This window comes from Hoplias malabaricus, chromosome 3 (genome assembly GCF_029633855.1).
Source record: "Hoplias malabaricus isolate fHopMal1 chromosome 3, fHopMal1.hap1, whole genome shotgun sequence".
Taxonomy (NCBI): Eukaryota; Metazoa; Chordata; class Actinopteri; order Characiformes; family Erythrinidae; genus Hoplias; species Hoplias malabaricus.
The window spans coordinates 72,866,685-72,880,584 of record NC_089802.1 but is presented as its reverse complement, the minus strand read 5'-3'; the positions used below and the strand labels follow the sequence as shown (position 1 = coordinate 72,880,584).

Below are 13,900 nucleotides of genomic sequence, written 5' to 3'. Positions count from 1 at the left end.
CACTCCAGATGGGACGAGGAACACAGAATTAAAGAAACAGTGGTCCAATGTTTATTGTGTTAATCCTTAACATTTAATCTTTGTTATGTAATGTTATACACATTATATTGGTCAATACAGATTGAGCTTGACTGTTATAGACATCTGTAGAAGAATTTAGATATAAACCTTTACACTTTCAGTATACACATTCCCGAAATCTCTTAATTTCGCATTGTCACAAATAGCTATGAAATTTAAACTGCCTGAAAATTAAACATTTCTCTTGCTTGTTCCAATTTGATATATCTTAAAGCAGTTAAAGCCTAGAAAATAATGTCCCTGTTTGTCACCATCTCAGACTCTTATTTACCTGTATTAATAGTTACAGCTGATAAACCAGTTTTAAAAAAAATTCTACACTAGTAATTATAGCTAACACAAAATGATTTCTGCTTATGTTTTTATATACCCACAATGGCTATATCCTACATACTTATCTATTATCATCCAGTGTATAATATGGTGAGCTAGGCTGTGACAGACCTTCACAGTTTTAACAAAAAAACAAACAAACAAAAAAAACAAACCTTTTTTTTATTGCCTTGCGTTCAGACACACACTTTGATGGACACAACAACTCTGCATATTCACAAGAATCTGCTTCAAATCCCATCTCTCAAAACCTGTTCTCCTTTAGAAAAGCTTGTGAAAAAGTAAAACTACTGAGAAATGAAAACAAATAATCCCTACTCTGAAAAACATCAAACACAGATAAATCACTCTGAAAAAGAAATTGAGAAAGAGTCTTAAAAGTAGGGGATAATATTCTCACCGACTCCTCCTCCCTCTCTCTTTCTCTCCCTCTCCCATTTGCTGTACAGAAAAAAAAAACCAGAGACAGAAAGCGGAAAAACACCACACACGGGAAACAGGAAGAGTTTTAAAAGGAAAGAGAAGGAGGGGGTGGGTGGCGGTCCCAGAAATTCACTGCACTCAAGTGGATTTAGGAAAAGTGGTTCAAGTTGTTTCTGGCAGATGGCCCTGTGCTCTACTGCTCACAGATCAAGGTCTCCACCACAAACTTGTTCTCAAAGTGGCGAATCTTGTGGCAGTTTAGGGCCTCGCGCTTCTGGATTCCTGTTGAGAACAAACATGGACAGAGAAGCGTGTTGAACTGTGTTTAAAATCTGAAAAAGCAAGGCCATGATTCACAAAATTCTTTTATTTACAAACTTTAAGTCAAATGATGGAGATGATCTTTCAGACCATCAACAGATAAGCAGCCTGAGGAACCAATAAACGATCCAATCCAAGCCTTGGGAAACTATTTAGTCAAATATCAATAGGCACTGCTCCTCCAACATTCAGCAATGATCTCTGAGAATGTTTACACTTACCCAGAGTGGTGTCTCTGCGCTGTAATCTGTAGGTATCTCTGCCTCTACACAGGCTGTAGATGAAGTATCCCAGCTGATCCACATGCTCAACCTTATCTGTAACAACCATCTGCTCGTGCACCAGGTAAGACTGTGGCAGGTATGTGCCGGCCTACAAACACACACAGTTACTTTGGGACCCGTTCACATAAAGACAGGTACAACACACCTGAGTCGTGTGCAATGTGCATCAGGACAGTTGCTGAGTCAAGTGCATTGATATCTATAACAAATACCTGGTTGTCTGGTTTCCATATAAATCTAGTCATCTTTTCAGCATCCATTAAAATTTAATTTTCTGTGATCACGAAAGGAGAATTTCAGATATTGGTCCCTTCATTATAAACAGGATACACTCCTTTAGTCTGGTTGTCCTGCATTACAGTAGCCATAGTTACCTCAATGTTGACAAGCAGCTCCAGGAAGTCCTTGGGGGGCATGACGATGGAGGTATTGAGAGGAATGACATAGCACTTATTCAGATTCAGATCCAGATAGGCAGTCAGTCTCTAAAGGAAGATGGCACAAAACAACATTAGAAAAAGGAATTCTGAACGTTTGCCACTGTGTGACACATTCTCCGGGAGCGTATTAAAGGTGTTTCCACACAGTGTAAATTATTAGACTGCATATATCCTCTAGTACTTCTCAAACTGTTATTAATAGACAGCCAGACAGTCTATTTTTGTTCTCTCCTTGTGTGTTGGAATCAGACTGCAGCTCTGAGGGTCTCTCAGGAGTGGTTGGAAAACTACTGCCTAGTGGCATCTTAACAAATGTGAATGCATAGTTAGCTGTGAGTGTTTAGTCAAACTATACTTGGCAGAATTTTTTTTCAGATCCTTCATAAGGCCCATTGTAAACAATCATTTACAAAGTGAGTTCCAAAAACAGCACTATCTGCTTACATTTACAGAACTTTTGAAACAGCTGAATGGACAAAGACACAGGTTGTAAGTGTGTGGGTTCACCCTTGTCTAAAGGATCTCACCCGGTTAAAGTCGTGGACAATGTCAGCTGGGTCACTGTCACTGAACTCTGGCACTGGGACGTTGATGAGCTCCACCTCCTCATCCTTCAGGACCCGAACACGTTCCTCTAGCCGCTTCAGCATGGCCCCTGGCTGCACCTTGTCCTCGCTGTTCTCTCGCATCATGTAGCGATCCTCATGGTAGCTCACTCCGCAGAAGTATGTGTTCCTTTCCTGATTAGCAGCAACACCAACCTTAGTAAGGGGTGCATCTTATGAAATGTGTTCTTATACTTCTGGTCAACTCTGAGATAAAGTTGCCAGCAAGTCTACTAAAGTGTACATTTTAAAATCAATGAAATATTTTTGTCTAAAATATTGTGCTAAAATATCTGCAAATTATTCACGCCATCTCAAGTGCTTCCTGGTCTACAGATAAGCTGGAGTTACTTTCAACCTCAAGTTCCACAGAGTAGACCTTTATTTCTGAGCATAGTGCCTGAATGCGCTTATATTTGATCTGAATTCTCAGTATGATAATTATGGCTTCACAATTGTACAATGTTTTGAAGACTTCAAAGCCTTCTAACACTGTCCTCTGAAAAACATACTGTGACATTTTGCCATGCAATTTATCATGATAACAATAAATATTTTGTTAGGGCTCAGGTCCATTATATAAAAATTATGCAATAATATTTAAATGATATAAAACTAAATTAATGTTTACTTCGCTTCTTTTGGTTCAAAGAACTACTACTGCCCTCACCACAGTCAGTCACTTTCAGTTCATAAGCTGTTTAGTATTATTTAAGAAGTCAAAACTTTGTTGAATCGTTCTGTGTGATGCATTTTTTCTCACCTCCAGTATGTAATACCTGTACAGGTAAGCTCCACCGACCACCACACCAGACAGCATGAGGGCCAGACCCAGACACATGCACCAGCACCAGGCCCGGGACTGCTGCCTGACCCGGATAAAGTCCTCCACATCCTATACAAAAACGGGGGTTAAGTCACTGCCAATGCCACCCTGCTGCTATCATGTCCCTGAACTGCTTAACTTGATGTAGAACCTCTTCTGCTCAGTTCTATAGATTATTGTAAATGGTAATTCAATGTAGGAACACATGACAATATCAGAATCAAACTGGTATTGACAAGTAATTTGTTGTCAATCATTCCCATCAAACATAGCATTTCATTCGCGCCGTAATAAGTGTCATTTCCTGACAACCAGTGTTAACCTTGACTGCCACTTAAGAGTCCTGAGCACAAGCCTGAAAGAGTTTATATTAGATTTGGTTTTTCGAAACTCCTACAACTCAGGAAGAGCTACTGTACAATTTGATTTTAAATATATCAAACAATAAGCTGAGTAGGCTGTCATTCAGCCACAAGCAAAAATATAAAGTTGTTAGCGGACTGGCCCACTCAGGCTGAAACTGAATTACTGCTGACTGGCTTCCTCGTCCGGAAGTGGTCATCATGTGCTTGTACTTTTAGCTTCAGTTTTATTTCTGCTTTGTGCTGTTAGGACGCTAAGTGAACATCATAATGCTCATCAGAGCAACAAAAGTTAGGTTTGAAGCAGTTCTTTTAACAACGTATTGAGTTAAAACAGGAATCAAATGAGAATACTGCAGTCCTGAATGTGGCTCAGCCAATCAACTTTAGGAGCTGTCACTGTGCATTTAATTAAGACTGAACTGGTAAACACCGCACAATTCCACAGTGGAAGCTAGAGATTAAAGGGCATGCTCTATGTGGGCCTGAGAGCACAAGAGTAATCAAGGATAAAGAGCATTCGTGTTTACGTAACACAGCCATGAGATTTAAGAATTAATTATTTGCCATGTTCCCATGAGGTTTACAACAAACTACTTAATCTTAAACTATCCCTTTGTTTACATGTTGGGCATGTGATTGTTCGGTTCAGATGTACGCCTGGGTGTGGCAGCCATATTTTAGACAAAAGCTTTGTGAGAAAATGATGCTGGGACATTTCCAAGAACAGCCCTTAGACCCCAGAGAAAGGCAAAAGCTGCACACAGAGTAATCATGTTGGAACACGACAAGACATCTGCACATAGAGATAAACGGGGGAGTACAAAGAGAAAATTAAAGTTTCTACTTGTACAAGCTTTTAAAGCATATTTAGTGTGAGCTTTGCTGTTTACATTACAGATTACATTAAAACATGGTAAGGATATGGTTGCTCAACCAACACTGACGAAAGAAAAAGCCATAAACTAATAAAATGTGCTGAAACCACAGCAGGTGGAATATTCACTGGCGTGAAGCCTTAGGGACACGATCTGTCTCCATCCTCGCTGATGATGCAATACAAGAATGAAACAGAATCATTGGCATTTGGTAGACAATATCATACAGTGTCTTAAAGTTTTAATTATGTTACAGAGTTAGTCACAATCAGGCAAATTAAATGGATGTGTTCCTGCATCTCCTGGAACTCTTTCATTCTAAACTGGGGCATTTGTGAGGTGCCGGTACATGAGAACAAAGCCTGCCATTTGCTAAAATGCATAAAACCAACTTGAGGTGGGGGAAACTGCATTAGATAAATAAATCTGATTCAACCTGCTGAAACATTCCACACTCGCCATTGAGCAGAACCTCTGACAAACAGGGCCAGTTTGGGCAAATGATATTCCAGTTGTGTAATACTGGCTACTTCCTTAAATTTCCTCTGAAAATGTAACAAAGATGGGCTACAGTTTCAGCCTGTCATCCATTCACTCGCTCTAAAACACACTCTCACCCTTTTCCGCTCCCAAAAACACACCACACACACGACGGCTTAGGCCCAACAGAGACAGTCTTTGTTGAAACGATCCAAACTGGTTGGAGATTTTACAAAAGGGAAAAATCTCTGCTTTAAAGTATCTGCTCCTGCCAGACAGTCTCAACCAGGCTTTGATCACCAGTGTGACAGAAAGCCAAGAGACAGTCTGCTACGCTTCAACAGAACCGGACCACACACTGTTCTTAGTACTTATCTACCTGGGATCAGTGATATTCTACCATGATTATAGTGTTCTTTTAAACAGTGGTTTGTTTTCTGCAAGATTGCTATAATACTGTGAATGCAAACCTGTCCCCAACCTAGTAGCTTTAAATCAACAAATTCAGCCCATGTGATGACCACTTATAAAACAGAAAAGCCACAACCAAATGCAGAATTCAAAGCAGTTCAATCTATGTCACACATTATAAAAGACAGCATTCTGTTTTTTCTCAAACCTATCTGGTTGGCCTATCGATTGGAAACAACTGCAAATTCAGCCTTCGTGCATACAAATAAAAGATTTTCAGTGATAAACTGGCCTATTCAAATAAGAACTTTTTAAAATTGATAATACTGATCCAATAGTTCGGTTTGTCACTTAAATGGTTGATCATTTACCTCCCTTCAGTATACTCAAGATACCTCGAATATTGGTCTTCCAAAAGAGCTAGTTGTAATTTAAACACTTCACTTCCCCATTGGAAAAATAAAAAGTGTACATCAGGACATTACTCAGTGTGTGTGTGTGTTCACTATTTCATGTTAGACTTGTTACAGGACCAGGCCAGATTCACACTGTCTTACTTACAATATCCATCCACATTTTTCTGCTGAAATTTTATTGCATATTTGTGCCATATGCGTTTAATGCAATCAAAAATGTATTGAAATGGTCCATTTAAAAATAACATTGCATAAGGCTGTTTTTAATGAGTCATTTGCAGTTCCAAGTGTGTAACAAAAACAGCTTTTGTTTGCAGTTTCTCTCTACTACTTCCCTTTACGCTCGGGTTATTTGGAGCAAGCTGTCTTGTAGAATGGTGGCAGCTTTCCTGTAGTCAAGCTCAAGATGTATTCCATTAATATTTCACAGTGTTTCAGCGTGAAAAGCCTAACTGGCCTATATCACACTGACTCATCATTAGCAGATTTCAGTGCAGGGCTTGGATGCTTCTCTACTCTCCACTCGCCCACAACATTACACTCAGACTCTCAGTCTGGCACCTCCGCATTCAGACACAAATAGACTGCTCAGACACATCCAAACCTGTCCCTCTGCAAGTTTACAGTCGGAAATAAACCATTTCCAGCCAAATGGAGAGGGTCATGCTTAAACCAATGACCTTTGCTTGGTCTCATAATGTTTTCAAAATGCAAGAATTAGGAGAAACGCAAAACCGGACAATAATGTATTTCAAAAGGGGATGGCGAGTATATCAATCTAATTTTAAAGACCTAATCTTCATATTCATTAGAAATATTTGAATCTAACGTTAAAACAGGCGGCTGTCAATCTCTAGCCATTTTGACTACAAGCGCTATGTCCTCAAGTCAGCCATTTTCCCATTCTGCCTTCATGTTCAGGGACTGAGTTCGTTCAGGAATTTAGGAATCGACACCCATTCTGATTCAAAACAATAGAATCGATTCCTAAAGCCGATTCAACATAATCTACTCATAATCGTAAAAAAACAGGCCAAATTAAAGAACACTTTACATTTACTCCTATGTGACTTCCGAAAGTACACTATGAAATTTAATGTAAGCTATTTGAACTTGCGCTGGCCAAGTTGTGTGTTACCTAACAGCATAATAAATAATGTTCCACCACCAGCAATAGCAATGTTGTTGGGAAGCTAGTTACTGCCAACATTTTTTACGTTGTTTATTTAAAGTAAATACATTATACAAGAATACAAGTAAATACAAGAGAAGCATTGTGTACACTGTGCAGATAAACTTCAATGTCACTTGAGATCAATCAATTACAAAGCTTCGGAGTCAACTTGAGGTATTCGAATGCTTAGAACCTAGGAATCGATTCTTTTTTTTCCTGTGGTGAATATGAGCCCAAAGAGCTACAGTAAAGTAAGTCTCTTGTGTCTTGTTCACCCAAACAAACCCAAAAGTGACATCTCTAAAAGCCTTTTGGCTTTTCCAGTCAGGTTCGGCCACAACGGCTCTGGCATAGCTGCCGATACTGGACGCTCTGTGCTTTCAGATAAAAAAATAAAGACATGGGTGGTTGCTGATACAGTTAGCAAATGCGTAAGATTAACTTAAAATCCAACTGAAGCCCTATATTCAGGCCCGGTGTACACATTTCCTTTCGAAAACATTTAGCTAAAACAAGCCGGTATAATTCCCTATGTAAACCCGCAAATGACAAAGGTTAAACTGAAGAATGTCGTTGTAATTAACTGTAGTTAAAACCGACTGCAGAAGCTGGCGATAAGCGAACGTTAACGTTACCTGCGCTTACCAAAACTGGTCTGTCTGCTTCTATAAACTCACCAATTGTTGTGGAATCAGAGCTTCATCCTTTTCTTCTTTCTTCGCGTCTTTTTGATTGAGGGACGAGTTAAATGCTAGTTTAACCATGGCTGACCCTGTCTAAACGTGCAAGCAGGAAAAAAATGTTGTCTCAACCAGGGGAAACCGACTCTAACGTTATCTAAAGTAAATGAGTACAATGTCTGCCGCTCCTTCTTACCAACTTGCTGTGGCGCATTTACACAAACAGATACCGAGATAGCCAACAGGGGGCGCTACTCTCAATAACAGTAATGACAAACAGCTCAAAATTAAAAAGGAATTCCACAAATTTTACAATAACATCTGTATGATTCAGAGGTGGTTTTGACATAAAATGGCTCAATACAGAGAACCATGTCAACTTGAATTTGGTGAACAGTGGTGGTAGTTGGAACCATAACTCACATCATGTATACACTACAAATACAGCCATTCTGTTTATGCTTCTTTTGAGTTTTGAGTTCTGAGTTAATGTGTTTTACCATTTGCTAATGTTGCCATTCCTTTTCAACAACTGAAAAGCATTTAGGGACACCAAGTGATGGAGCATTTAAGGTGTTCATTTTATCCCCTTCTATCTGCAAATAAGTCTAAGACTTACTAATGGGACTAAGGGCCTCTGTTGTCACATTTTGCATTTCTCTGTTGGGTACAGGTCAGGACAACAAGCAGGCCAGCCCAATGTTTATCTCAGAACTCATTAATCTTATAATAATGTGGATTTATATAGTGCTTGTACCCAAAAATTGTTATATATACCTCATAATTACTCAAACATAAACCACATAAATATAAACAACGTGGAAACAAAACAGAGGCAATATACAGATCACGTGATGACCATCCTGAAGAAAGAATCAGGTTAAGTGATGATATAAGGTCAAATTAGTGAGATAGATTAAATATGGGTTACCTTATTGGCCAAAGTCTAATGTCATACAGGGAGAGAAAGACAAGTCCAAAGACAAGGGACAATGTTTGAAAAAGCTCAAACGCCTAAGGAGGGAAGGTTAGATGAGGGGACTGCAATAGAGGACCTTTGAGAACAAGTGTGTTTGTTAGGGTAAAGGAGATTAGGCAGATAAGTAGGAGCAAGGCTGCTAAATGCCTGAGCAGGGGAATTTTGAAGTGAATGCCAAGAAGCCAGTGAAGATTGTGGAGGATAGATGCAATGTGATGAGAGGAGCAGGCATAACTGAGGAGATGGGCAGCGGAGTTCAGAACCATTTGATGTTTGTGAAGTACGGAAGAGGATAGGTCTAATTTTAGCAATGTTGCACAGATGGAAGAAAGACATTTAAAAAACAGTTAACATAAGCATTGACTGAAAGAGTTTGGTCGAAGATGACACCCAGATTTCAAACAACTGAAGATGGGAAGAGAGTTACATCATTGATGGAGGTAGTTATGGGGTTGGTTTGCTGAAAGTGAATTTAGAGCTAATAAGAATGAGTGTGAATCTATATTATTTTATCAAACTTTAATACACAATAACACTATATGACAGATCACTACAGCTGCTACACTTTTAGATGAGTAACTCCCCTCACTTGCACAGTCCTGTCTTATTCCAGTGGTGGAGGTAAGTGAAAGACGTTGTTGTGCATTTATTCTCACAGTGAGGTAAACACAGAGCATCTTGATTATATTAAGTCTTTGCCTCTGTTTCTGAACGGCTGGAAACCCTGCTGTCTCAGATTAGCCAGAGGCAAGAAGAGCTGCTCCTCTGGGGGAAAGTCTTCCCAAATTCTCCATATCCACTCTGAATGGAAAACAGAGAAAACAGTTCTAAATTTCATTAAGAATAGACATAATCTGATATTTACACGATACCCTGGCTACCATGAAAATGAAAGAACTTTTATATAATCCAGTGGCATCACATTTCTGCTTTAAATGCTAGATAAACTGCCATCTGATGAAGGTGGGAGGAAATTCAAAACCTAATGGGAGACAGATTTGTTGCAAACTTTGATTTTGAATGTGTAAATACAGAAGGAGGACGGCACGGTGGTGCAGCAGGTAGTGTCGCAGTCACACAGCTCCAGGGGCTTGGAGGTTGTGGGTTTGAGTCCCACTCCGGGTGACTGTCTGTGAGGAGTTGGTGTGTTCTCCCTGTGTCTTCGTGGGTTTCCTCCGGGTGCTCCGGTTTCCTCCCACAGTCCAAAAACACACGTTGGTAGGTGGATTGGCGACTCAAAGAAGTGTCCGTAGGTGTGAGTGAATGTGTGATTGTATATGTGTGTGTGTTGCCCTGTGAAGGACTGGCGCCCCCTCCAGGGTGTATTCCCGCCTTGCGCCCAATGATTCCAGGTAGGCTCTGGACCCGCTTACAGATAATGAATGAATGAATGAAAATTCCGAAGGAATGTAGATTTCTAGGGATTCCCAGCGGTTATATGATACATGAAAATGTAATAAAACATGAATTCTGTAAAACCAGTGGAGCTGAGGGATACATTGCTGTTCTACACAATACTGCAGAACATGCAAAAAATAAACTCTAGTTTAAGTCTTTCTGCAAAGCCCAGTAAGCCATAGTGCTCTGGAATGCTAGATTCAGCCAGAATCAATTTAAATGAAATATTTTCAGCATGTCTGGCCATTAACCTCTTATTACAATCAGCTATGTTGCACCTCAAGGCAAACCCCAGTAAAAGTCTTCATCTCCAGTACTATTACTCTGAGAAAGAACATGCTGATGACATTTTGAACTTTTCTTATATATCTGACTGGAATAACTGCTGATTCATACTTCAGAATAAATCATTCATTCATTATCTGTAACCCGGGGGGGGGGGGGGGGGGGGGGTTTCCAGAGCCTACCTGGAATCATTGGGCGCAAGGCAGGAATACACCCTGGAGGGGGCGCCAGTCCTTCACAGGGCAACACAGACACACACACATTCACTCACACCTACGGACACTTTTGAGTCGCCAATCCACCTACCAACTTGTGTTTTTGGATTGTGGGAGGAAACCGGGGACACGGGGAGAACACACCAACTCCTCACAGACAGTCACCCGGAGCGGGAATCAACCCCCGACCTCCAGGCCCCTGGAGCTGTGTGACTGCGACACTACCTGCTGCGCCACCGTGCCGCCAGACCATCAACAGAAACAAACATTAATTTGTAATTACCTTTACTGTTATTGGCAAGCAATAGTATGCCCCATTTATATGTTAAGATATTGTTCCTGATAATGTAGACTACAAATTAATTGCAAGATCTGTATAAAATAATCTTTCACCCTTAACTATATTTACCCTCATTTTTCTCAGGCTCCATATTTACAGGTTCAGATGAGAAGGCCTTGTCCACTTCTCCTTGCATGAAGATTGTAACATAGTGATAGTTATCGTCCAGCTTAATGGAGTTCACCACGAAGGCATAATGGATGTTCTTCAGCTGTAATCCAGCCTCCTCCATCACCTCTCTCTGAGCACACTCCTCCCAGGTTTCTCTGCAGGGAACAAACAAAAGTTTCAACTGGAAATATTCAAGATTGTGGATTTTAGTTGAATGTCAATGTGAAGCCTATAAAATGCAAATAAATATTATTCAAACCATGTCATAACAGTTGTCGCTGGAGTGTGTATGAAGTAATCATCTGTAAACTTTACTTATGACATTAACAAATAGAATCACAGCACATATAAAATATTACTCAGATTAATGGGTAGCACTGTGATGCAACTGGTATGGTGCTGCCACACAGCTCCAGGATCTTGAGGTCCTGGTTTCCCCCCCACCAATTTAAAATCAAATGTTGGTAGGTGGATTGGGCTGTGTGAAATTGTACACAGGTGTGAGACATCCTGAGAGTGACTTGCACCCTTTCCAGGGTGTATTCATATCTAGCTCACAATGATTCCAGGTAGGCTATTGACCCATTATAATCCTGATCAGGATGGAACAGTAACAAAATACGGAAGAAAAAAATGCACTGTCCGATCTGATGCTTACATTACCTTCCAATTTGTCTTTTCATACAACAATAGCATAATATGCTATTCCAGGCTTCCAGTTAATCTGAGGTACACTTATAACATCTGTGGGTTTTATGTATCAATTACATAAGGTAGCCTCTTCTGTCCCGAGTGTGTACCTTTTTTTAAGAGTGTCTGTACATTCCCAGAAGAAAAACGCGAGTATATCTTGTTCAGTACTGTTTGTTTGTGTGCTGTCTTCTGTTAATGTTGACCTTGCTGATACTGATTTGTCCTAATTCTATCCCTTATTCCTGATACTTGCAGCTCCCAGAAGACGGACAATGGCCAGAAAGCCTAATATAATTCATATTAGTTGTAAAGAAATGCAAAGGCAACACTTCTTCTCAGCTTGGTTTAAATTAAGGGAAAAAAACATCTATTTTATAGGTTACTCACCCAAATTCAATGTGACCTCCAGGTAACTGATATGCACCTTTTCCTACCAAGCTCTTTCTTTTTCCTAACAGCACACATCCAGGCTGAGAGGAGTCAGTGACCAGAACTCCAATCCCCACACCAGGCCGCCTTGGCGCTGGACTCTGAGCAGAATCTGCCATTTTAGTTAATCTGAGACACAACCAGGGAGGCCATGAGTTAATAATATTTTCCTGTACTTTTAACATGAGATAACAACTTAATTAATAACTTATTTTTGTGACCTCAGTACAACAGAAGTTTACATCGGTAAACAATAGTTTTCTAGAGATAACTACTGCTGAATTCTTGAAATAATGGCATACTCCAAACAGGAACAGGATGTTGCTAATATGCCTCAAAGGAGTGATAGTGGAAGACAACAAAATCTTTTGAAAAATAAGCAAGGATCTCCAGAAAACAATATGTTAACTTATCATTATGATAAAAAAATAATAATAAGCTGTGCCCTTGTGTAGACATTTTGTTATTTTGAAATCTATTAATAGCAATATATAAAATTAACTCATGGCATTTTGTTTTAAAAGAAAACATGAAAGACCAGTACTCACTGAAGTCTCACCTGAGATAGGAATCTTCTGGCCCATAACATATTTACAGTGTATAATAGGTCAATAAACACATACTTAAATACTGAAGTAATTTACAATAAGACTCATCTAACTCTGCAATTTATTTAAGTAAATACATGAAACGTAAAATCAGTCACTCTGTTTAAACTGGGAGTAGGCCATCTTTAGTGTGTTTGCGGAGTGTATGCCATTCACGATAGGAAGCTGCGAAGATGACGCAAAGGTACGTTCAAATCAAAGGAGAGTGTTGTGTTGTGCTAATTTAACCTTTGCGAAGAGACTGAAGAGACTATCTGTCGCTTAAAATAGACAAACATGAAAAACGTTACAATCACTGCAGAAGAATTTCCAGCCAAAGAGGTTTAGAAAATTTTAAAAAATGTTTTGGAAGTACACCAAATATACTTCAATTTTTAATATAGCATTTTAATACTTGCAAACATTTGAAATACAAATAATGAAGAATTGATTTCTAATAACATATTCCCATAATATTTGGAAATAATATAATATTTAATTGTATTTCAATTATGAACCAAGATAATTATTAATATTATATATTATAAATGTTAAGAATTTGTCAGGTTTTATATTATTAATAGCATTCAAAACAATAACATTTTAGAAATGCTCTAACTGACCTCACAACTTTTTTAATCAGGGGAAGATACGTAAAGTGACACTCAAAGATGGGGGGGGGGTGAGTTCCCATAGCAACTATAATGGCAATAACAGAGTCATTCATTCATTTTCTGTAACCGCTTATCCAGTTTAGGGTCACGCTGGGTCCGGAGCCCCGCCTCCTGGCGGAAGGCGGGAACATACCCTGGAGGGGGCGCCAATAAGCTTTATCGAATACTTATATTTGTTGTTACTAAGCATTTGAGAATAATTATACTCGTGAACGCTACATCAGTTCTCGCGTACGCATGCGCGTCTTTTTCGCGAATGCACCTACAATGTGATTCAGCGTCTAGAATCGACTCTATTGAACACCTCTCAGTAAATCAAAAAATATATTAGTGATTTAAATTCATATTAATTATTTCAGAGATAAAGCTTTAGGGCCACGGCTGAGAATTTAGTCATTGAGGTCCCCTGTGCAATTACAGCCTTTGTGAAACTGAAAAGAATTTACCACCAGATACTGAAATATTGATTTGAGAT

At 39.4% G+C, this 13,900-nt stretch overlaps 2 protein-coding genes across 4 annotated transcripts; both read right to left on the bottom strand.

Annotated features, from left to right (window-relative positions):
- Positions 1–235: 235 nt before the first annotated feature.
- On the bottom strand, positions 236–7,941 carry itm2ba (integral membrane protein 2Ba). The gene is made up of 6 exons (XM_066666210.1): positions 7,712–7,941; positions 3,251–3,382; positions 2,410–2,622; positions 1,817–1,927; positions 1,380–1,530; positions 236–1,119 (listed from the first exon to the last, which is right to left on the bottom strand). The coding sequence occupies exons 1-6, from the start codon at positions 7,796–7,798 to the stop codon at positions 1,031–1,033; spliced, it is 783 nt and encodes a 260-aa protein (XP_066522307.1). The 5' UTR covers positions 7,799–7,941; the 3' UTR covers positions 236–1,030.
- nudt15 (nudix (nucleoside diphosphate linked moiety X)-type motif 15) lies at positions 7,757–12,950 on the bottom strand. 3 transcript variants are annotated; one of them, XM_066666211.1, is made up of 4 exons: positions 12,713–12,948; positions 12,123–12,293; positions 11,001–11,197; positions 7,757–9,494 (listed from the first exon to the last, which is right to left on the bottom strand). In XM_066666211.1, the coding sequence occupies exons 1-4, from the start codon at positions 12,751–12,753 to the stop codon at positions 9,376–9,378; spliced, it is 528 nt and encodes a 175-aa protein (XP_066522308.1). In that variant the 5' UTR covers positions 12,754–12,948; the 3' UTR covers positions 7,757–9,375. The 3 variants fall into 3 exon arrangements, with proteins under 3 accessions (XP_066522308.1, XP_066522309.1, XP_066522310.1); XM_066666212.1 differs by having other exon boundaries at positions 12,724–12,947; XM_066666213.1 differs by having other exon boundaries at positions 9,358–9,494; positions 11,029–11,197; positions 12,713–12,950.
- Positions 12,951–13,900: the final 950 nt, after the last annotated feature.

Bases quoted from the DNA above. Each gene is read 5' to 3' on its own strand.
- itm2ba (XM_066666210.1), bottom strand. From the start codon at position 7,798: ATGGTTAAACTAGCATTTAACTCGTCCCTCAATCAAAAAGACGCGAAG. The intron at 1,531-1,816 runs GTAACTATGGCT...GTGTGTTTGTAG, and splicing joins AGCTGCTTGTCAACATTGAG to GCCGGCACATACCTGCCACA. The intron at 1,120-1,379 runs GTAAGTGTAAAC...TGTTCTCAACAG, and splicing joins GCGCAGAGACACCACTCTGG to GAATCCAGAAGCGCGAGGCC.
- nudt15 (XM_066666211.1), bottom strand. From the start codon at position 12,753: ATGTTATGGGCCAGAAGATTCCTATCTCAGGTGAGACTTCA. The intron at 11,198-12,122 runs GTGAGTAACCTA...TGTTCCCTGCAG, and splicing joins GGAGGTCACATTGAATTTGG to AGAAACCTGGGAGGAGTGTG. The intron at 9,495-11,000 runs GTAAATATAGTT...TTTTCCATTCAG, and splicing joins GGAGCCTGAGAAAAATGAGG to AGTGGATATGGAGAATTTGG.